The following is a 24,228-nucleotide window of genomic DNA, read 5'->3' on the forward strand; positions in this document are numbered from 1 at the left end:
CATGCCAGGCAAAAATCCTCCAGCTTCGATGACTATTGTGCCCTTGACTTTTAGACGTTTGCTGGTCGAATGCCCTGGTCTTGGGTTTCTTTTTTGGGGATGTGACAGAGATGGATATTTTATCTTTGAAGCAATTCTTGGGGACGGATTGTTATTTACAGAACCTAAACATCTTTGTTAGGGAGGTGGTCCTCCTTAGCCAAATTTAGATCATATATCCATATACAGTATGTGTGTTTGTATGTATGTATAGTGCAGTGGAACCTCAACATACGAAAGTCCCAACTTACAAAAAATTCAAGTAATGAAAGCAAACACAAAGATTTTTTTGCCTCTATGTACGAAAATAATTCAGGTTACGAAAGGTTGTTACTGTAAAGTCCCGAGAATCGCCTGGACCACTGAGAACAAATTTAAAACTCACGTGCCGCCAACTGAGTAGACTTGCCACCATCCTCCCGCTCTCCCATTGGTTCCTGATACTAGTCACCGCCGTAAGATCCTGCTCTCCTATTGGTCAGCATCTCTCCCATCGTGCTCTACGTAAAGACGTTCTTCGGCCACTGAGTAGCAGCATCGTTATCGTAAGCACGCTGAATTCGTTTGTTCATATACGATTTCATTTGTTAACGTAAATTCGTGTTAGTGATTTCACTTTGTACTTTATTGTGTTGTGTGAGAACTTAATTATTACTACATAACTTAACCCTTAAACGCCAAAGGGGTATAATAAAAATCGTCTCCCATATGCCAAGGGGGTCTCGGAGTGAGCGCCGAAGCGGAAAAAATATTTTTTCCAAAAAATCCCACCGCGCTTAGTTTTCAAGATTAAGAGTTAATTTTTGGCTCCTTTTTTTGTCATTGCCTGAAGTTTAGTATGCAATTATCAGAAATGGAAAAAATATCATTATCATATATAAATAATGCGATATATGATAATGCGAAAACAAAATTTCATATATAATTATATTCAAATTGCGGTATATCATAAATGCGGAAAAAAAACAAAATTTCCATATATAAGAATTTTTCAATTTGGCTGTGAAAAGCAAACGGTTAAAGCTAACAAGTTATTTTTTTTTGGTGTATTGTACAATAAATTGCAATCATTTTGGTATATAACACATTGTAAAACGATCAAAGCAACACAGAGAAAATATTATCACAAAATGATGCATGAATTCGTAACGCGCGGACGTAATTTTTTTTTTTCTTCAAAAATTCACCATAAATCTAAATATTGTTCTAGAGACTTCCAATTTGTTTCAAAATGAAGATATGTGATTGAATATTACTATACTGTAAGAGTTTTAGCTTACAATTGCAGTTTTCGACCATTTCGGACGAGTTAAATTTGACCGAATGTCGAATTTTTTTATATATTTTTTATATGCAAATATTTCAAAAATGAGAGAAGCTACAACCTTCAATTATTTTTTGTTGTATTCTTCATGAAATTGCGCACATTTTCATATATAAAACTCTATAAAACGCCTTATACAAAATGGAGCAAATATTCCGAGAATGCGACGTACGCATTTCGGAGATTTGCGGCGGAGAATCAGCCCGCTGAGGGAAGGAAAGATTTTTTTTAAAATTCACCATAAATCTAAATATTGTGCTAGAGACTTCAAATTTGTTTCAAAATGAAGATAAATGACTGAATATTACTGTACTGTAAGAGTTTTAGCTTACAATTGCGTTTTTCGACCATTTCGGTAGAGTCAAAGTTGACCGAACATGGTTTTTTTTCTATTTATCGTTATTTATATGCAAATATTTTGAAAATTAGAAAAGCTACAATCTTCAATTACTTTTTGTTGTATTCTACTTGAAAATGCACACATTTCCATATATAAAACTTTATGTAATGGCTAATTTAAAATGGTGCAAACATTACGACAATCGCACGTATGATTTTTTAGGAAGAGTTACTGCGCGGACGTACGGAAAATGTTTTTTTTTTTTTTCATAAATTCACCATAAATCGAAATATTGTGCTAGAGACTTCCAATTTGTTGCAAAATGAAGGTAAATGCTTGAATATTACTAGAATACAAGAGTTTTAGCTTACAATTGCATTTTTCGACCATTTCGGTAGAGTCAAAGTTGACCGAAGGTTGAAATTTTGGCACTTATCGTTATTTATATGAAAATATTTCAAAACTGATAAAAGCTACAACCATGGGTTATTTTTAGTTGTATTTTGCATGAAATTGCGCACATTTCCATATATAAAACTTTATGTAACGGCTAATTTAAAATGGTGCAAACATTACGACAATCGCACGTATGATTTTTTTCGGAAGAGTTACCACGCGGACGTAATGAAAAAGTTTTTTTCATAAATTCATCATAAATCGAAATATTGTGCTAGAGACTTCCAATTTGTTGCAAAATGAAGGTAAATGATTGAATATTACTAGAATATAAGAGTTTTAGCTTACCATTGCGTTTTTCTACCATTTCGGTCGAGTCAAAGTTGACCGAAGGTTGATATTTTGGCACTTATCGTTATTTATATGGAAATATTTCAAAACTGATAAAAGCTACAATCATGAGTATTTTTTTGTTGTATTATACATGAAATTGTGCACATTTTCATATATAATACTCCATGTAACGGCTAATTTAAAATGGTGCAAAAATTATGTCAAAGTGATGAAATAATTTCTGAGATATGTCACTGATATGTTTTAGTGCGATAAGAACGAAATTCACGCTTGTGCGCCTGGGTAACTATTGTAAACAAAACAACACCTTGATCAGTGAACTCCCAGCATCCCCCAAGGCATGTGATTCAAAAGTTTTTGGCTGGTAGGCCTAAGTATTTTTCCGCGAATTTTTAAAAAACTTTTCTATGTTGAAGTAAAATACGTCTAATCGGCACCCAACAGACAATTTATCTCGACATAAAATACGTCCAATCGGCGTTAAAGGGTTAATTACGTATAGTCATGGGTCCCAAGAAAGTTGATGAAGTTCATGGAAAGAAGAGGATGCTTTCTATGGAGACAAAAATGGAGATTATCAAGAAGTATGAGGCTGGCATGCGGTTGAGTGTGAACGCTAAGGAATACAGCTGAAATCCGTCGATGATAGGCACCATCCTTAAGCAGAAGGAAGCCATCAAAGCAGCTACACCTTCCAAGGGCGTGACTATTTTGTCCAACAAGAAGAGCCACGTGCACGATGAGATGGAGAGGCTGCTTCTTGTATGGATAAAAGACAAAGAAATCGCTGGCGATACAATAACCGAGATGGCAATCTGCCACAAGGCCAGTGCTATTTTCGGCGATTTGATTGCCCAGGCCAAAGACGATGGAGGAGAAGGGACATCGACGCCAGCCCCAGGCTTCAAGGCTTCTCGTGGGTGGTTTGAAAAATTCCGGAAACGGACTGGCATCCATTCGGTGGTGCGGCATGGGGAGGTGGCCAGCTCGGACATGAAAGCGGCCAAAGCCTTTATTAAGACGTTTGACGAGATGACGATCAATGAAGGCTACAGTTCTCGGCAAGTCTTCAACTGTGATGAGACTGGCCTTTTTTGGAAAAAAAATGCCTCGTCGGACGTACATCACGGAGGAAGAGAGGAAGCTACCTGGGCATAAGCCTATGAAAGACAGGCTTACGCTCGCACTTTGTTTGAACGCCAGTGGGGATTGCAGGCTGCTAAAGGAGAAGCTTCCAGTGATGTGGAGGGCTAATGCAAAAGCCTGGGTAATGAGACTTTTGTTCACCGAGTGGGTAAATCTGTGTTTCGGCCCAACAGTGAAGAAATTCTTGGAAGAGAAGCGCTTCCCTCTGAAATGTCTGCTGGTGTTGGACAATGCCCTTGCTCACCCTCCTGACCTCAAGGAAGATATCCTAGCGGAGTATTCTTTTATCAAGGTTCTTTATCTTCCACCTAACACCACCCCTCTCCTCCAGCCCATGGACCAGCAAGTGATATCGAACTTCAAGAAGCTGTATACAAAACATCTTTTCAAGAGATGTTTCGACATCACCGATACCACAAACCTCAACTTGCGTGAATTTTAGAAGGAGCATTTCAATATCGTGATATGCATCCGACTCATCGATCAAGCTTAGCAGGAGGTTTCAAGGCGATCCTTAAATTCTTCATGGAGGAAACTTTGGCCTGATGCCGTATCTGCCCAAGACAGAGGGATTCGACGTGGGCGAAGCTGATGCAGATTCAGAAACAGTTGACGATCCTGAAACTGTTTTGCAACCAGATCTTGACGAGATCGTTACACTCGGCAAGTCCATGGGGCTGGTCGTCGACGAGGACGACATCAATAACCTTCTCGAGGAGCACCAAGAGGAGCTTACAACGGATGACCTGAAGGAGCTGGAGGCCATGCAACATAACGTCGTTCAAGAGGAGTTCTCTAGCAGCAGCGAGGAGGAGGAGGAGGAGGAGCCTATGACAATGGTAGAAAATTAAGGATGTCATAAGGTGCAATCATTTGTAGAAAAGAGACACCCCGAAAAGGCTTACACAGGTCGTATGCTTGCGCAGTTCAATGATGTTTGCCTGAGTCGTTTCAGGAACATTGTGAAAAGCAGGCAGAAGCAATCTTCCTTGGATAGTTATTTTTTAAAGAGGCCTTTAGTAGGAGTAAGCAAACAGGAAGATCCAAGTGATACTACAAAAAAACAGAAAGTTGAAAGTGGTGAAGAAATTGAAATTTTGTATAAAACGTAAAGTATAAAAAAGTAAAAAAAAACTAAAAATAAAAAAATAAAAAATTTAATTTTAAGTTTTTTGTAAAGTTGAGTGTTAACGTTTTGTGCCATTTGTTAATGTGTTTCGTAAAGTTTAGTGTTAATGTTTTCTGTCATTTGTTAATGTGTTTCGTAAAGTTAAGTGTTCAAGTTTTCTGCCATTTGTCCTCCTCCTCTGTCGCCTCTTTTGGAGATCGCCTCACTCGAAAGGCAAGGTTCCACATTTTACTACATACATACGTATGTATGTACAGTATTGTACCATGTACACTAATATACTTTATTTACAGGTATGTAGTACATATTAGTAGTATTTGTAGTTTAAGTTAGGTGTTGAATGGTCCAAATTGTTGTATTTCATTCTTTATTGGTCAATTTAGCTTTATTATAAAATTTACTGGGGAGTTTTTGTAGAGCTTGGAACGAATGTAAAATGTGGTTCAAGATACGAAAAGGTCAGGTTACGAAGGCCACCTCAGAACGGATTAATTTCGTATGCTGAGGTACTACTGTATATATATATTTACAGATATGATTACTATACAGTGGAACTTCAGTTTTCGTACATAATCAGTTCCAGAACCTCCCATGAAAATCGAAACATGAAAACTGAAACAATTATTCCCATAAGGAATAATGTAAATACAATTAATGCATTCCAGAACCCCAAAAATATTAACAAAGAATAAATATTTTAGGGAATAAACACAGAATAAACACAGTTTTACATACAGAAAACGAGATTTAAATATAAATGACTACGTAATGAAATGAATAAATGAACATTTAACATCACTCTTACCTTTATGGAAAACACCTGTTAGTGTATGGAAGACAGAGAGGAGGGGAGAGTGAGGAAGAGAGGTTATTATTTGGAAGGGGAATCTCCAAAAGGACTTCTAGTATCAATGACCTATCTGGTGTTACTTCTCTTCATTTTTTACTGGCACTATCTAAGGTTACTTCCCCTCTTCATTTTTTACTGGCACTAGGACCAGCTTCAAAGTTACTGGACCCCTGTCACAAAACAAAACTGTCCAGAGACATTTGTTTCTGGCGTTGCTTTAAAATTTGCCTAAAGTTAAATACGATAGTCATTAAACATGTTGGGGAGACAGATTACAACTGCTTTGTTGGGATGATAATTCTCCACAAAATTTTTTACATCATTCCACTTTGCAAACATGTCCTTAATCCCTGAAGTAGGCACATTATGTATGCCCATTCGTTTTCCGAATTTTTCAAACCAGTCTCTGCTATGAGTTCTCTCTTAAATTCTATAGTGTTTCTTGCCTTTTTTACATGAGGGGTAGCACTTGGAACTTTCTTTGGGCCAATGATGGCCTATTTAGCAGTTGCACTCAAATAATAAGGCACAAAAAGCACAAAACAACGATGCATTAAAATCTTTATATAGTGAAATATCAGCTAAATTTAGAAAATTATAATAGGTAAAATAATATCTTGGAGGTCGTATGTATCGGAAATAACAAGTAAAACATCAATTCAAAAAGTATGGGAAAAATTCTGAAAAATAAATGGAACAAACATTAGACCAGTCATATTGGATAATGGAAATAAATTTTTAGATCCCTTTGAAATGAGTAATATACTTGGGGCAAGTTTTGCCAAAATAAGTAGTGACCAAAATCAAGACAATCATTTTTAAAAAGTAAAAAACAAAGCAGAATCTATTATACTTAATTTTGAGACAAAGGAAGATATATATTATAATAAGAAATTCAATATGGAAGAGTTATAATAAGAAATTCAATATGGAAGAGTTGGAATATGCTCTCTTGAACAGCAATAAATCTGCCCCTGGAGGTGATGATGTTTGCTTTGAGATAATTTGCAATCTAGCACCTTTGGGAAAATCATACTTATTAAAATTTTACAATCATTTTGGCTCCAAAACTTGTTTAAATATGAATGGCAAAATGCGATAATAATTCCTATACCCAAACCAGGAAAAAACACTAGTAGTGTGAATAATTATAGACCCATCTCTTTAACAAGTTTTATATGCAAGTTGCTGGAGGAAATAGTAAATGCACGACTTATGTGACATATTCGTATAAACAAAATTTTAAGTCCTACACAGTTTGGTTTCTAGCGTAATAGGTCTACATTAGATTCTCTGTGTTCTTTGGAAAACCATATACGTAGAGGATTTGAAAGAAAACAAATTACGATAGCTGTCTTTTTTTTATATTCAAAAGGCATATGACACGACATGGAGGTATGCAATACTTAAAACGTTACATGATAATAACTTATGCGGCCACCTTCCTAAATTTATTAAAAATTTTATGACTGATCACATTTTCAGATGAGAATAGATAATGTTTTTTCCAAACATTTCCACTTGAAAATGGAGTTCCACAAGGGAGCGACCTTAGTAGTACTTTGTTCACATTAACAATTAATGACATCAGTAACATGCTACCGGTCGGAATTAAAAGTAACTTGTATATGAATGATTTTTGCCATATATTATACAGCATTATGCATAAAGCATGCAGAAAAAATGATTAATAAAACTATAATAAAAATAGATGAATGGCCCTCATCAGTAGGCTTTATATTTTCCATAGAAAAAACCCAAGCTGTCATGTTTTATAAAAATGAAAAATGGAAAAAGGTGAAGAAATACAATTAAAAATGAGAAATCATAACATACCAATTAGCCAAACTGCAAAATTTTTAGGGTTGATATTTAATGCACACCTGAATTGGAAAGCCCATAATAACTTCCATAAAATTGAAATGCAAAGGGGCATTAAATCTAATTAAAAAACTATTGGACACAAATTGGGAAGCTGATAGACATATTCTTACTATACTATGTGTATATAAACCAACAGTGTTATCAATCATTGATTACGAAAGTGAAATATATGGGTCAGCGTCAGAAGCAGCACTGAAAATATTATATCCAATTCACAATGAAGGACTAAGAATATGCACAGGAGCATTTAGATCCTCACCAGTCTCCTCTGTGTAATTTGAATGTGGTGAACTGCCACTAGCCCTCCATAGAGAATTCATAACCATGAAAAGTGCATTAAGAATCAAGACAAGTGATTCACCAACAAAAAAACTATTTGAGCTAAGGGGGATGTATTTATAAACAATCATTCACCACCTTTCCCAGTCAGAGCTAATAGAATGTTCGAGTCATTGTGTATAAATATGTAAGTTTTTACATAATAAAAATATGGAATGTTAGTCCATATATATAAAAGATTGCTTGCAGGAATGTGATCAGACTAGAGACGCTAAAGATGACGTATACAATAAGTATGTAGGCTAAGATAACATGCCGTCACCTGTAGTCATTCAATTGTTTATAAACATTAGTCCAAGCTCCCTGCTTGAGACAACTACGGCCTACGTGATCTGTAGCGTGTCTCATTTGCTTGTGTGTTCGTATGTAACTATGTCATCTGATAGTATGTTCATATGTTCGAACTACTGTCTATTCCCTCATAACTTGTAACAGAGATGATAGACGGGCAGAACAGAGTTAGCTATCGTCATTAGAAGACCTGTACCTCTTTACCTAAGCTTTATCATGTAGAGGAATAGGATTAGCCATCATCATTGGCAGAAGCGATCAAGCTATCGTTATTAGAAGACTTGTACAATCATATCTGATCTTCAGCATGTAAAACTTCAGAAGAATACATATATTTTTATATTTCGTGTTTTCTACAAGAACCTCCTCACCATGAGTTTAACACATCGTCGTAATAACTAACAAGATAATACCGACTTCGTAAGTGATCTACAAACCCCCAGACACTCCATTGAAGATGGAAGTGCAATACCAACCGACTTAGCGTAAGATTATCGCTAGTCTAACATTACCTCATAGGGCGCCTTATCATACAAGGCACAAGCCCTAATATTGGTGGCAGTGGACCAGAAGAACTCTACAACGTCCTACGAAGAAAAAACAGAATAATAAATCATGAAGTCAACGACGACGAAAGCAGCAGATTCTTCAAGCAACCTAGTATCATCGTTAGTGAGCGACTTCAGAAAACAACAAGATTCGTCAAGCAACTTAGTATCATCGTTTAGTGAATAACTTCAAGAAACAAAACCGACGTGTCCTTTTCCTATGGCAACGCAAGCTTCGTCTCTCATTAGAATCATTCAAGAAAACATCGTTAGTGAGCGTTTCCCCGGCACTTCAAGAAACAAACCGAACGCGTCTGCAGCATCGGATCTTTCAAGGGCTCGAATCATCGAAACAACGCGCACGGGGGAACTGAAGCCAAACCAGGTCATCCGCTAAATAGAGAAGGAGGACCGAAGGCCGTGTGTTCCGTTATCGGAACACCGTGACTTCCCACAAAAGCAAGCTAAGTACAATTTTTTATTCATTTGGAGTAACTTTGAGTGTTTCCTTTGCAGGTCGAATTTCGTTATTCCTGTGGCTGAAGTTACGAGACATTCTTAATCTTACTTTTTTTACAGAAATTATCTACATCATTGAGATTTCGCTACTGCGAGTTTTTATCTTTGAGTCTCTGTTTCCAGAAGTTCTACTGAAATATCATAATCATATACTATGTTAATTTTATCATTTTGGGTGATTATTAATCCCTTACATAACAAATCATATTAAACAGTGAGTATGCGTTTACGCAGTGGACGTCTGTATTTATGCAGATGCATGGATAGGGTCGTTAAGCACCGTAGTGATTAGAAAACACACAAAAAACAAGTGGAACACCCGTACAAATCTATATAAATTAGAGGTAACACTATTTCGGGTCATGACAATAAATGCTCCTTTGCAAAGTCCCGATCGCAGTTTTAGCCTTGAGTTTTTTTAGTAATATAAAATATCGAACCTCAATGACTCAACTTAACTTTAAAAATATGGCTGGATTGCAAGGAATAACATGTCTGTAAAAAACTTTCATCAGGCTAAATGCGCTGACCAGGATCCCTCACTATTTCAAATTTTAGCAAAGAATGAAGTACAAACAGTTAATATTGAATGCAGTAGTGATAACTTGTCTTATTAGTAATCGCTCAGTTCCTAATAGTTTGTCATTCATTGCTTTATACGTAACCAGCAACATAATGCTGAAAGAACACACAATAAGTTGCCGATGGTAATAAAGAGAAGGATCCTAATTATTACAAAAAGAAATAGAAACAGTAGCCCGTTCAGAATCAAACAAGCAAACTCGGTGACTGTGTCACCTAGTCAAGCGGTCAAGGTTAGTTAAATCTGCCGAGTGTTCAAAGCATAGCAAATTCCACACAATAAGCGACTCTCGCAGAGTGGGGAAAAAGCGATGTGGTTCATACATGCCAATATCTTTTTGAACTAAAAAGGATTTTTCCTATGAAACACACGACCGTATAAAGTAATCAGAGCAGGTTTTCGTTTTTTTTAATACATAAGTTATTATAAGTAGTGGTGGATAAAGCCCGACTGTACGCGCAGTAAAAATTAGAATATCTTGTTTATTCCTTTAGTAAACGTAATATCCTGTATTTACGGACTCACTGTCTGTTGTTCGAACTTCCCTAATGAGAAGTCCGGATAAGCGAGCGCTTACAGATACCTCTATAGTTATAAAAAAAACATTGATCTGTATCTAGTGTAATTGTAAGATATCCATCTAGGGATACACAAAATATTATCTTACATCCTGCAAAATAAGGCATGTTTATCAAAGGAAAATCCTATAAACCTTCAAACATATCAAAATCAGTTTGAACAAAAAAGAGACAATTAATCAAATAATAACTTATATAAAGGAACAATACATTTGTCTCATAAATCGTAACATTGTTCAAATGACCCAACAGAATTCTCCTACAACCGCAGTCGTAGTTTGCACGCAAAATCTCGAGAAGCATGCACCCTCGAATGTCTTAGTGCGTGTAAAAAGACTTTGCTGGGAAATGAAATTTTAATCCTTCCCGACACTGAAATATAACGATTTCCGCGAACAAAGCCCTAAAAGTATACATATCGTGGATACGGAAGTTATAAATATCGCATTTTTATTGTTGCTAATTTTTAATCCCGCCCAACCAGTCGTAGATGAATCTCTCTGATAATCTATCTAAAGTAATATCCGTAAAGTCATTCAAGCAGAGGTGATTCAGCAGAATTTTTTTTTTTTATCTTTTACCTGAATACCAGGAAGTTTCTCCACTGGCGAGTGATCTCTGGGAGAAAAACGGATGTAATTTAACACAAAATACGGTCTAAGGACAAACATAAAGCTATATACGTACCTTCGTGTAGAACCCCAATGAAATTTCAAAATATAGATAAATGACGAAGTTGAAAAATGTTAGTAATAGGAGCCATTAGGAAATCAAATAAGCCCATATAATTTTTCCCTCAAACGTCATGCCATAAAAGATCGGATTTGGCGTATCTGCGCATATTACTGTCGCTTAAACAAGGAAACGACTCCCGATAGTTTCCAGTGCCATGTACCGACGACATCTTATCTCTGTTAGGTTAGAATAATTTTTCACCAGCTTGGACTTACTTAAAGGCTTTTACCTGATACCATTACCTAAGTGATTGTACCTCATACACCGTTTTCAGCACACTCAGGGGACATTATCAATTTTTACGTATTCCTCCGGCTTACGTTGCGCCCCAATTACAATATGTATAGTGTTTGGAGACTTTTAGGGGATACTCTACATGCCTATTGGTTGGTCTTATAATCTTTTCTAATACCTTAGAAGTACATTCACATAAACTAGAGCTAGTGCTACAGAGACAAAGACAAATAATCTCAGAGTAAAATATCTAAATGTGAGTTTTAAAACCGAACATGTTTATCTAGGTTTTATGTGTCTTGTCAAGGTCTTAAAGTAGTCCATGGTAAGGTGTCGGCTATTCATAACTTTCCGGTACCTATTAACGTAAAGGGGGGATACAGCACTTTGGCGCTGTAGTGGGTATTACAATCGTATGTAAATATGTAACTCTTCAATCATGACAGCTCCTTTAACAGATCTTACGAAGAAGGGCGTAGATTTATTATGGTCTAAAAAGCATCAACAGGCGTTCGATATCTTAAAAGCGGAATAATGCAGCTTACCTAACTTAAAAATCCCTGATTTAAATAAGGAATTTTTTTTTTTATTGCAACAGACGCCTCAGACCAAGGGGTAAGAGGGATACTACTTCAGTAATATGATAAACAGTTCTTTCCTATAGCTTTTTATTCACGTAAACTAAAGCCCTCTGAAAGTAAATATGCAGTAATAGGCAAGGAAGGGCTAGGTATCTTTAACTCACTAGTACATCTTAAGTTCATAATCTATGGCTATCCTGATAAAGTCCTTACTGAACATGAGTCCTTTACCGAGTTTTTCAAAGGCTTTAATCACAGTCCAAAAGGAACTCGGTGACAAATGATCATTCAGGTCTTTGGAGCCAAGATAAGATATCTACCTGGGAAAGCAAATATCATAGCTGACGCATTATCCCGCAATCCCGCACCATACCGCAAAGAACCATTAATTAGACTAAAAAATATAGAAACATCCGTACCTATTGTTAAAACCGTATCTAAACAAGAAAATTCCTTAACCCAAGAGATCGCGAGCATTGAATATCTGGGTTGGAGCGCAGAACTGTTACAAACTGAACAAAGCAAGAGTCAACAGACATAACCCAAACAATAAACACTTCGAACGGAAACAGAGTCAGCAGCAATAAACACCAAACAATAAACACTTCGAAACGGAAACAGGGTCAGTGGCTAGGCAAAAACAATAAACACTTCGAGCAGAAACCCTAAAGCAAAGTATATTTAAAGTATGTGTATCAGAATAATGTAATCAATTGTAATATTATATGTAGGTCCGTGACGAGGAAAACCCGAAGAACACAGCAGATGACTAACGACCAGGTAGTAGTAATACGTAATCTCTTTCATACCAATCGTCATAAACTGGTTGCATTCCGTCATCCAGGGTTCTCTACTATGTCACAGAAAGCCAAATCACTATTTTACTGGCCTACAATGCTTACAAATATAAAAAGCACATAACTGATTGTAACACGTGTCATGAAAACAAGGGACACACTAAGACACCTGTCAGTTAAGGGCCTATCCTGTGCCAAATCAATCCTTGAAAGAATATACGTAGAATTATTAACAGAATTACAAGTCTGACAGAGGGAATAAACACTTCTTAGTGTTAATAGTTCCTTGACACGTTATATAGAATTAATAGCACTAAAAACAAACACCGCAATTGAGTGCGTTAGGAATATTTATGAGTGCTAAATCAGTAAACATGGAATTCAACACATGATAATCTGACTCGGGTGGTGTAAATCAATAATAATCTCCATAACACGTGGTGTGAATTCCTTTCCATTAAGAAAACCAATAATATATTTTATCACCCAGAGTCAATCGGTTTGGTAGAATAACGGATAATTAAATAGGAAGTGTCAATGTCTTACAAGTTACAACTCGTGATATTGGATCCGAACTGGATTATAGCGGTTCTCGCGGTTTTAAATACCTTTATCATTTATATCTTGTATCTATAGAATTGATGCCGCAAGTAGCCTTATACGGTACGCCGCTAGAACACTTTTCCACATATTCAAGCCAACCATTAATTTATCAAATATATATAAAAAAATATATATAAATAAATAAATATAAAAGAAAAAAATAAAATAAATATGGATACAAGTGGAGTCAATATAATACACTCTGTAAGAAGTCGGAAGGGTTACAAATTATAATAAAAAAGGAATCACGATAAAACGATAAAATCAATAAGCAAAATGTAACCATAGATTAATTAAATATCCAAATATATATGCGTAAAGATTTGAACTCTAACTTAACGCTTTAGTAATGACAAATAAGCTAAAAGTTCAAACACATATCAAAACCTACTGACATATTGTCTGTCCCGGTGATTTATATTCGTAGTCAATGAAAAAAAAAAAAAAAAAAAAAAAATAATAATAATAAATAAATAAATAAATAAAATAAAATAAAAGAGATTTTAAAGTCAGGAAGTCTAGAAGTGAAATGTTATCTATGAAATAATCCTATATGAATCTTATACAGGGCTAATAATATATATAGAATTTGTATGGAAACCTTTTTCATATAGTTTGAATAAGGAATATTTAATTTAACATAATTACAATTATGCAGATTTCCAACATGAAACTAATATATTGTTCAATTTTGGTACTGTTTTTTTTTTCAGACATTCTTTTCCGCGTGGGTCGGAGTATTAAAAGATAATAAATTTATCCTAAAGTCGTATTTATTACAGCAAGTAACGTAACTCTTAGCTGGCTGAGAGCAATCTCCTGCCAAGTGACGACGTCATCATTGCCGTATCAGCATTGATTCCTTTAACCTCAAATATCTGCTTGCACAGGCTTCATCTCGCGCTTGCAAAGCAGATTGACTGGAGAAAGGAATGCTTAGTTCATGAACTTCACATGTGGTTCATAGGTCACATGACAGGCCACATAACATATTCTTATCCGTGTGTGTAATGCAATTAGTTAAGGACTTGCAATCATTTTAAAATTAATGAACAAAATAAGCAAATAGAATTTCTATAACAACAAAATGAATTAATTTTTTTTTCTGAACCTCATAGACATTTAGAAGTATCACGATATGGATATGGATTATTTACTTGCAACATTAGCTTATTACAATTCAGGTAAATTACATTCATGGGAAAATGTCACATTTTCTTGAAAAACCCAAAGTTTATTTAGAAATTAGTTACATAGTGGGTTTTTTCGTTGCACCTCCTACCTATTAATAAAGTTTTTAAAATTAACCTCAGAGGATGCGCGCGAGAAAATTGAATATGAAACTTTTGTTAGGGCACATAGGATCAGATTTTATCACAACTTAATTTTAGTTAGCATAGAGAAATACAGAATCATGATTAATCTTCTCTTTGACTCTTATGTTGCCTGGCAATCTTACAAATAGCTCCGTTTTACACTTCTTTGTCTAGTAACTTACTACCAGTAATATCGAATTTTCTTTGGGATTCGTATTGAATATCTGTTTATTTTTTATAATTATGGATATTTTTACAGTCCTCATAGACCTGGATAGGTTCACTCATTGTTAATGCCATGGATAAAAAAGTTTGTACAGCGGACTCTTTTGAATTCCTAAATATCAGCGAATTCATGTGGGTTAAGTCTGGTCTAAATGGCTCTCTCCCCTCCCGTATTTGGATGTTGTCTGAATTTACTTTGCCCTTGTGACAAGTATAATTTCACTTGCAGGCTGATTAATGGAACCTGGTTACAGTATCCTGCAGTACGAGAATTTCACATCGCAACTTCAAAAAAATCGTTCGTCGCTGCGGACGACGGCAGTCGAGTAACAACCGCCTACAATGTGAAAGGAATAAGCACCATCATGGACTTCTTCGACCGACACCGTATCTCGTCGTTAATCTCGTTTTCATGTGGAACGCTCCGGCTACTGTCGGAAATCGACTACAAAAAAGGGACATACTTCCGACAATTTCGACCCGAAGGATATTCAACTCTACTTTGCTGGCGAAGGACTCGTGCTGGGGATGTTTTTTTTTATTCATCGCGAACGTAATCGTGTAGCTTAGGATGCAGAGAATAAGTATGAGCGCAAAAATAGAACATTGGACCCGCCCAGGCAAATTTTCCCCTTGTTTTAACCCTGTGAAATCGGCCGTTTCATTGGGCTATAGGTGGTTGTCTGAAACTGTGTAATGGACGAAAAGTTGTTCGAACGCTAGTTAAAAGTGAAGTAGTATAACCTCGATCATGTATCCTATATATATAAAGTATCATGTATCCTATATATAATTGATCATAAATAACAGAGTCGAAATATATCTTTGCGTGTACGCAATAGGAATCTCTTATATAAATGATCATAAATAACAGAATCTAAATATGTCTTTGCGTGTACGCAATAGGAATCTATTTAAAGTGCACATATATTAATCATAATTATATGAATCCATATACATATGTATAAAACATTCAGGTAGCCTATAATCAATCTGTTACCTTTCATCTTACCAATATCTGCAGTTATATATGAGTTAGTATATGGATTAATGAATCAGATATATAACATTTAGCATAAAAATCAACGAATCAATCAGCATAAACATTAATAACTTTATCAATTCATATATGAAATTTTTTATCAGTTAAAATATGATTTTTATCATGTTAATCTTCATTCTATGCAATTGTCAGAGTACATTAGTATTTTCTGTAGCATAAGTATCTTAATGAGATGAAGTGAAAAACTGTATCATTATATATCCCGTGATCACTATTATTTACCAATATCATTGTTTTATATTTTATTACTTGAATCAATTCATGTACACCATGAATTTTTATTTACTTATATATATATATATATATATATATATATATATATATATATATATATATATATATATATATATATATATATATATATATATATATATATTCACATAGTGTCTGTATCACACTCCTATAAGTCAAGTGCAAGTCAAGTTTGAGTAATATTCAGTAGTTGGTTTTGGTAGCTGACCGAGCTAATGTAAGTGTTTACATAATAAAAATATGGAATGTTAGTCCATATATATAAAAGATTGCTTGCAGGAATGTGATCAGACTAGAGACGCTAAAGATGACGTATACAATAAGTATGTAGGCTAAGATAACATGCCGTCACCTGTAGTCATTCAATTGTTTATAAACATTAGTCCAAGCTTGAGACAACTACGGCCTACGTGATCTGTAGCGTGTCTCATTTGCTTGTGTGTTCGTATGTAACTATGTCATCTGATAGTATGTTCATATGTTCGAACTACTGTCTATTCCCTCATAACTTGTAACAGAGATGGTAGACGGGCAGAACAGAGTTAGCTATCGTCATTAGAAGACCTGTACCTCTTTACCTAAGCTTTATCATGTAGAGGAATAGGATTAGCCATCATCATTGGCAGAAGCGATCAAGCTATCGTTATTAGAAGACTTGTACAATCATATCTGATCTTCAGCATGTAAAACTTCAGAAGAATACATATATTTTTATATTTCGTGTTTTCTACAAGAACCTCCTCACCATGAGTTTAACACATCGTCGTAATAACTAACAAGATAATACCGACTTCGTAAGTGATCTACAAACCCCCAGACACTCCATTGAAGATGGAAGTGCAATACCAACCGACTTAGCGTAAGATTATCGCTAGTCTAACATTACCTCATAGGGCGCCTTATCATACAAGGCACAAGCCCTAATAAATATACAAATACCTCCAATAGTGAAGTTATGACCCCATCGGACCATGAATAAAGTAAAGACTTGCTCTCACTAAAAATATTTATCAAAAAGTTACTCATATACCCCTGAACACCATAGAACATATAAGACCATAGAACATATAAGACGAAAAAGTTCACATTGTGCAATATATACCGATGGGTCTAAATCACAACATGGAGTAGAATATCCAGGTATATCCTGGAATAAAACATATAAATTTTCTTACCCAATAATACCTCAGTCTTCACAGCAGAGTTGTGTGCAATCAAAGTATCTCTCAAAATTATAAAGCAAATATCATTCAATAATTTTGTGATTTTTAGCGTCTCAAGAAGCGCTATAGTAGCTGTTCAGAGTTACTATCCAAAAAATAATATTGTATAAAGCAAATCAAAAACTCCACAAATTGTATAAAAATAGAAAAAATGTTGAAATATGTTAGATCCCTGCTCATGTGGGAATAAGAGGAAATAAAGAGGTTGATAAAGCAGCTTAAGAAGCAGTCCACATGATGAAAGCAAATGATGTAAACATCCCTACTAGTGATTATGTAAGATATGTAAAAACAATGATTATAGATAAAAGGAAAAATGTATTTGAATGAAGAGCCTGAAAATAGTAAATTAAAAGAAATAAAACTAGATGTTAAGAAATGGAGTTCAGTATTTCAGAGAGAGAGAGACGACATACACAAGTAATCCTGACATTCCTCTGTATAGGCCACACTCGTCTGACACATAGGCACTTAATGAGCAACCCACATGACCCTGCTCCCAAGTGTTCATAGTACTACAAGGTACTGATAACTGTCAGACATATGTTGTATGAGTGTATGACCAGCAGAGTATGACCAGCAGAGACTGTCAAATTTTGGAAATAAACCAATATGTAAAAGAAATGTTGTCAGAATCTTACATTTTCAGTAGTTCCGATTTTGACTTTTCTGAGGAACAGTGATTTAATTGATAAAACATAAAACCATAGTGTTTCATGAATTTAAAACAAAATTTTAAAAAGTTACTTAGCTAATTATGAATTTTAAAATACCTTTTTAATATGTATGTATGGAAACATGAGTACATGTATTTATTGGGTGTGTGTGTTCTAGTGTGAAAGCATTTGCCTTGGTGCAGTTTTTTTTTTATTTATCTTGAATGACCTATTTAGTCCCAGTTCTTGGCTTAGGGGCTAGACCTGGCATTTTACCTAATCCTTTGGCCCAGCCCTAGAACTGAAAATCAGCTCAGGGTCTGGTTAAACTATTTTTATAATAATAATATTTATTTACCTTTTTAATTTTCTATTTTATTTTATTAGTGTCAATAACCTAGATGTTGTGACACTAGTTTTAATAGCCAGAACTTAATCAATCTCTTTAATTACAACATTTTTATATCTTTAAGTAAACTTGCATAGTATTTGTTGTCCTTAATTTCTTTTGAAGTTGGTTGGAGAGTTCTATTATTATTATTTCTGTATTATGTTTGGGTGGTGAGGAGTATATCCTTATTGAGTCCATGTTAGTATATGATTGATCACCTAATGATCTATTTTTGAGGAAAATAACTAAAATAAGTAGTGACTGTTTTGACATTAGGCAAGATTATTTTTCTGTGATATGCACACTTCGTCTAAAGTCTTGTTGACATTAAGTAATAAGTTTTTACCCTTGAGACAAATTTTTATAATTTTTAATCTGATGTGTTTTACAGGCTTTAATGGACAGTGAGAGGGTTGAGGAGGCAGTTGAGTTAGCAGAACATAGTGGTGCAGTTGGTATGAGTCAGGAACAGTATCATCAACTATGCTTGACACTCATGCAACGAGCTGGCTTTATCAAGCTCTCTCATGGCGTATATGATCAAGCCAAAGATTTCTTTCTCAGGGGTTGTGTTGATGTCAGAGAAGTAAGGGCATATTCATTTTTTTCCTAGAAAAGTACTTCATATAGAATTTGAACGTTGTAATATAAGATTTTTCATTAAAATTGAAATGTTAAGTTATATTTTGAATTTAAATTTGTTTTATGACAATATTTGTTATTAAAATTGGAATGTTAATTTTGACCTCACAAATTGGAAGGAATTGTATTTTATTATTTTTTCAGATAATCAGCTTATACCCAGGACTTTTACCTTCTAATGTGTCATTTATGCGTGCTCAACCTCCACTCCATCATATTGCTGATATCTCCCAGACTATGCATGGGGACCAAACAAAAATTGAACAAGCAAAGGAATTTTTGCTTAATTTCCTTATTCAGATGAGAAATTCTGTGGAGCCAGTTACTTACAGAATGGTAAGAACTTACAATTTATTAATTGATTATAGTTCTTGGTGAAATACGTACTTGCATGCCTAATTTTTTATTTTGCTTAAATATCCCATGATGGGACACAGGCTTTAAGTACCTAACTCATGTACAACTCATTGAGATTGTCATCAAGTTGTTACCATAAACTTAGATCTAGGGTTGTGCCTTTGATTGTTTCTTAGAGTTTTCAAATAGTAGGTCTTTGATTCTATCTGGAAGTTTGTTATAGATTAGGTATTTTTCATTATTCATACACAGTGTTAAAAACCATGTACAGTGGTACCTCGACATACGAAAAGCTCAACTTACGAAAAACTCAAGATACGAAAGTAAATACGAAGATTTTTTTTGCTCTACATATGAAAATTGTTCAAGATACGAAAGGTTGTTGCTGTAAAGTCCCGAGATTCGCCCGGACCACCGATAACAATTTTTAAACTCGCGCGCCGCCAACTTGGTAGACTCGCCCATCCTCCCGCTCTCCCATTGGTTCCTGATGCTAGTCATTGCCATAAGATCTGCTCTCCTATTGGTCAGCATCTTTCCCATGATCCATCATGCATCTACGTAGCGGTGTGCTTTTTCGGCCACTCGGCGGCATCATCGGTATCGTAAGCACGCGGAAATCGTTCATTCTATACGATTTCGTTTATTAACATAAATTTGTTAGTGATTTCGTTATAGTACTACTTTATTGTGTTGTGTGAGAATTTTACTACATACATATACGTACTACATAACTTAATTATGTACAGTATATACGTAGTCATGGGTCCCAAGAAAGTTGAAGTAGGAAAGAAGAGGATGCTTTCTTTGGAGACAAAAATGGAGATAATAAAAAAGTATGCAGCTGGCATGTGATTGATTGTGATCGCCAAGGAATATGGCCGAAATCCGTCGACAATACGCACCATCCTTAAGCAGAAGGATGCCATCAAAGCAGCTACACCTTCCAAGGGCGTGACTATTTTGTCTAGCAAGAGGAGCCACGTGCACGACAAGATGGAACGGCTGCTTCTTGTTTGGATAAAAGACAAAGAAATCGCTGGCGATACGATAACCGAGACAGCAATCTGCCACAAGGCCAGCGCTATTTTCGGCGATTTGATTGCCCAGGCCGAAGACGACAGAGGAGAAGGGATATCGACGCCAACCCCAGAGTTCAAGGCTTCTCATGGGTGGTTTGAAATATTCCATAAACGGACTGGCATCCATTCGGTGGTGCGGCATGGGGAGGCGGCCAGCTCGGACACGAAAGCGGCCGAAGCCTTTATTAAGACGTTTGACGAGATGACGATCAAGGAAGGATACAGTTCTCAGCAAGTCTTCAACTGTGATGAGACTGGCCTTTTTTGGAAAAAAATGCCTCGTCGGACATACATCACGGAAGAAGAGAAGCTACCTGGGCATAAGCCTATGAAAGACAGGCTTACGCTCGCACTTTGTTCGAACTCCAGTGGGGATTGCAAGGTGAAGCCCCTACTTGTGTATCATTCGGAGACTCCTCGAGCCTTCAAGGCCCACAAAGTGCTAGAGGAGAAGCTTCCAGTGATGTGGAGGGCTAATGTGAAAGCCTGGGTAATGAGACTTTTGTTCACGGAGTGGGTAAATCTGTGTTTCGGCCCGACAGTGAAGAAATTCTTGGAAGAGAAGTGCCTCCCTCCGAAATGTCTGCTGTTGTTGGACAATGCCCTTGCTCCCCCTCCTGGCCTCGAGGAAGATATCCTAGCGGAGTATTTGTTTATCAAGGTTCTTTATCTTTCGCCTAACACCACCCCTCTCCTCCAGCCCATGGACCAGCAAGTGATATCGAACTTCAAGAAGCTGTATACGAAACATCTTTTCAAGAGATGTTTCAACATCACCAATACCACAAACCTCACCTTGCGTGAATTTTAGAAGGATTATTTCGATGTTGTGATATGCATCCGACTCATCGATCAAGCTTGGCAGGAGGTATCGAGGCGAACCTTGAATTCTTCGAGGAGGAAACTGGTCTGATGCCATATCCGCCCGATACTTCGAGGGATTCGGTGTGGGCGAAGCTGGTGCTGCAGATTCAGGAACAGTTCACAATCCTGAAACTGTTTTGGTACCAGAACTTGACGAGATCATTGCACTCGGCAAGTCCATGGGGCTGGTCGTCGACGAGGACGACATCAATAACCTTCTCGAGGAGCACCAAGAGGAGCTTATGACGGATGACCTGAAGGAGTTGGAGGCCATGCAACATAACGTCGTTCAAGAGGAGTTCTCTAGCAGCGGCGAGGAGGAGGAGGAGGAGCCCATGACAACGGCAGAAATTAAGGATGCTCTAGCTGCTTTTCATAAGGTGCAATCATTTGTAGAAAAGAGACACCCCGAAAAGGCTTACACAGGTTGTATGCTTGCGCAGTTCGATGAACGTTTCCCTGAATCGTTTCAGGAACATTGTGAAAAGCAGGCAGAAGCAATCTTCCGTGGATAGTTATTTTTTAAAGAGGCCTTTACTAGCAGGAGTAAGCAAAAAGGAAGATCCAATTGATACTACGAAGAAACAGAAAGTTAAGTTAAAGGTGGTGAAAAATTGAATTTTGCACAAAAAAAAAAAAAGTAAAAGTCAAAAAGACAAAAAAAAAAAAAAAAAAAATTTAATTTAAGTTTTTTGTTTTTTGTAAAGATAAGTGTTACAGTTTTGTTAATGTGTATCGTAAAGTTTAGTTTATGTTTCCTGACATTTTTTAATGTTTCGTAAAGTTAAGTGTACGTACTATAAGAAGTTTTCTGCCATTTGTCCCCCTCCTCTGTCACCACTTTCGGAGATAGCCTCACTCGAAAGGTAAGGTTCCACATTTTACTACATACGTACGTATGTACGTATAGTATTTCTTGTATACCATGTAAACTAATACACTTTATTTACAGGTACGTACATATTAGTACTAGTACGTATTAAGTTATGTATTGAGTGGTCCAAATTGTTGTAGTATTTCATTGTTTATTGGTCAATTTAGCTTTATTATAAAATTTACTGGGGTGTTTTTGTAGGGCTTGGAACGGATTAGCCATTTTACATGTAAAATGTGGTTCAAGATACGAAAAGCTCATGATACGAAAGCCGCCTCAGAACAGATTAATTTCGTATCTCGAGGTACCACTGTATTCATCATTAGCTTGCAATTCCAGGCATAATTGCAGACTGGATGTGTTGGCATGGGTGTGCTTAAGGCCAAGGAGAAATAAGGTCAGGATGAAATGAGAGCTAGTTTACCACTTGTGTCCCCCTCATTATGGGACCACCTAGACGTGGTGAAGGGGCTCTCGAACCTCAGGAATTTCTTCCCAGGTTTGAACCCAAGAGTCCCATATGACATTATGTATTTCTGGGCTCAGCTCGTGTCGGCCTATGAAAGGATCCTTAATATCATTCTTTCTAGGTAAAATTAATCTAAAATTACCAGAGAAAAACAAAATTAAGAAAATGTCAGTAAAACTGACTCGCTCACTCTTAAAAAGAAGTGTCGGTATGGTAATAGGGGCGAGTGGGAATCACTACCACGAGACATTCATTCACCAATTAGAACTTCCAATCAGAATCCCTTAAGAGAGAGCTGATACCAACGGGCGATGCAGCCGTTACTACTACTACTAGAGGACGCCACGGACAGCAGCGCCCCTAGCGGACATCCTTAATCATTAGCACTAGCGTCAAGACGCATTATTTTTCTGTGCTGTGCTTATTTCGGGATTTATCCTATTCTTCACCATGGAACGCTCTGCAATTGCAACGGCTAAGTTAAGTAACTCATAAGTAATGTTCTACTGCATTTTTATCTTCCGGGTACCAGTATTTTCCTCCTAATAGGTCATATACGGTTTCCCGGTTGTCTCGTGGTGGCGCCATGCTGCCTCGTTAAGAATTCCCGGTCCTCCATACTGGGACTTCTTATACTTATGGGCTTACTATATTGCGTTCATTGTCTTTTACATCGAGTTTTAGCTAGTTTAGCCCCCCTACCATTTCTCTTAGTTTGGTATTTAGGGCTATTATTATTATTCCTGCCCAGCATCCCGGCTCTTGCTCTTCATCGGCTATCGCTGGCTCCGAGTAGGCTTCTGTTTCTTGGAACAGTCTGCCTCCTCCTGGGCTTCTTTCTCTTTTACTAAAAGTGTCTTTTCCATCTTTTCGATGTAATATATATTATATTTAGGGTGTTAGGCTAGCCTAGGTGCATGTTCCTTGTATTGGTACAGCCTGGCTCACGTGGCCCTCCCACGGTTGTGTTGCTCGCGGCCTAGGCCACTTGCGGCCACGTGTTCCATCGCACCTTACCCTGCCCCTGCCCTCCCTACCTGGTATAGGGAGGTGCTGGGGACCCCTTGGTTGTCATGACAACCTCAGTCGCCTTCTCTCTCCCTCTCTGAGGTGGCCAGGGGTTCCTCCCAGCGGGGGGTATAGGGCGACCACTCATGAGGTACCGGGTCTCCGAGCGGGTAGTCGGTGAGGCGGGGAGGAGTAGGCCATCCCCCCCCCTCTCTCTCTCCCGCCGTGTTACGCCGAGAGAAACCATTCCCTTCCCACCCCCTCCCCCCCCTCCCCAGTTGCTCAGCCACCTTCCCTCGCTATAACGAAAGGAGCCTTCCGTCGCAGCGTCACTGACTGTCACTGACGGTGGTTCGAGGCACCTTTGGTTATAGATTACTGGCTCCGCCAGCGGGCGGGGTGGCCTCTACTAGTGGTCGGTTGCTTGCCTACTATATCCTTACATCTCTCCCCCGCTACCGGAAGGGAGCTTGCTTCTTACCCGGGCACTCTTCTAGTAGACGGGTGGAGAAAGGTTTGTTATTATTGTTATTTTA

The 24,228-nt window shown here is 36.9% G+C and overlaps 1 protein-coding gene across 2 annotated transcripts in view; it reads left to right on the forward strand.

Moving 5' to 3' along the window:
* Positions 1-24,228, forward strand: part of LOC135198171 (transforming growth factor-beta receptor-associated protein 1-like) — a gene marked incomplete in the record, with an annotated part of 193,866 nt that overhangs the window by 100,330 nt on the left and 69,308 nt on the right. For both annotated transcript variants that reach the window (XR_010310740.1, XM_064225691.1), the window contains 2 exon segments: positions 18,788-18,982; positions 19,183-19,374. Coding sequence is in view for 1 of the 2 variants with exons in the window: in XM_064225691.1 (XP_064081761.1) it covers positions 18,788-18,982; positions 19,183-19,374 (387 nt within the window).

The sequence above is a fragment of the Macrobrachium nipponense genome, chromosome 21, assembly GCF_015104395.2.
Source record: "Macrobrachium nipponense isolate FS-2020 chromosome 21, ASM1510439v2, whole genome shotgun sequence".
In the NCBI taxonomy this organism is placed as follows: Eukaryota; Metazoa; Arthropoda; class Malacostraca; order Decapoda; family Palaemonidae; genus Macrobrachium; species Macrobrachium nipponense.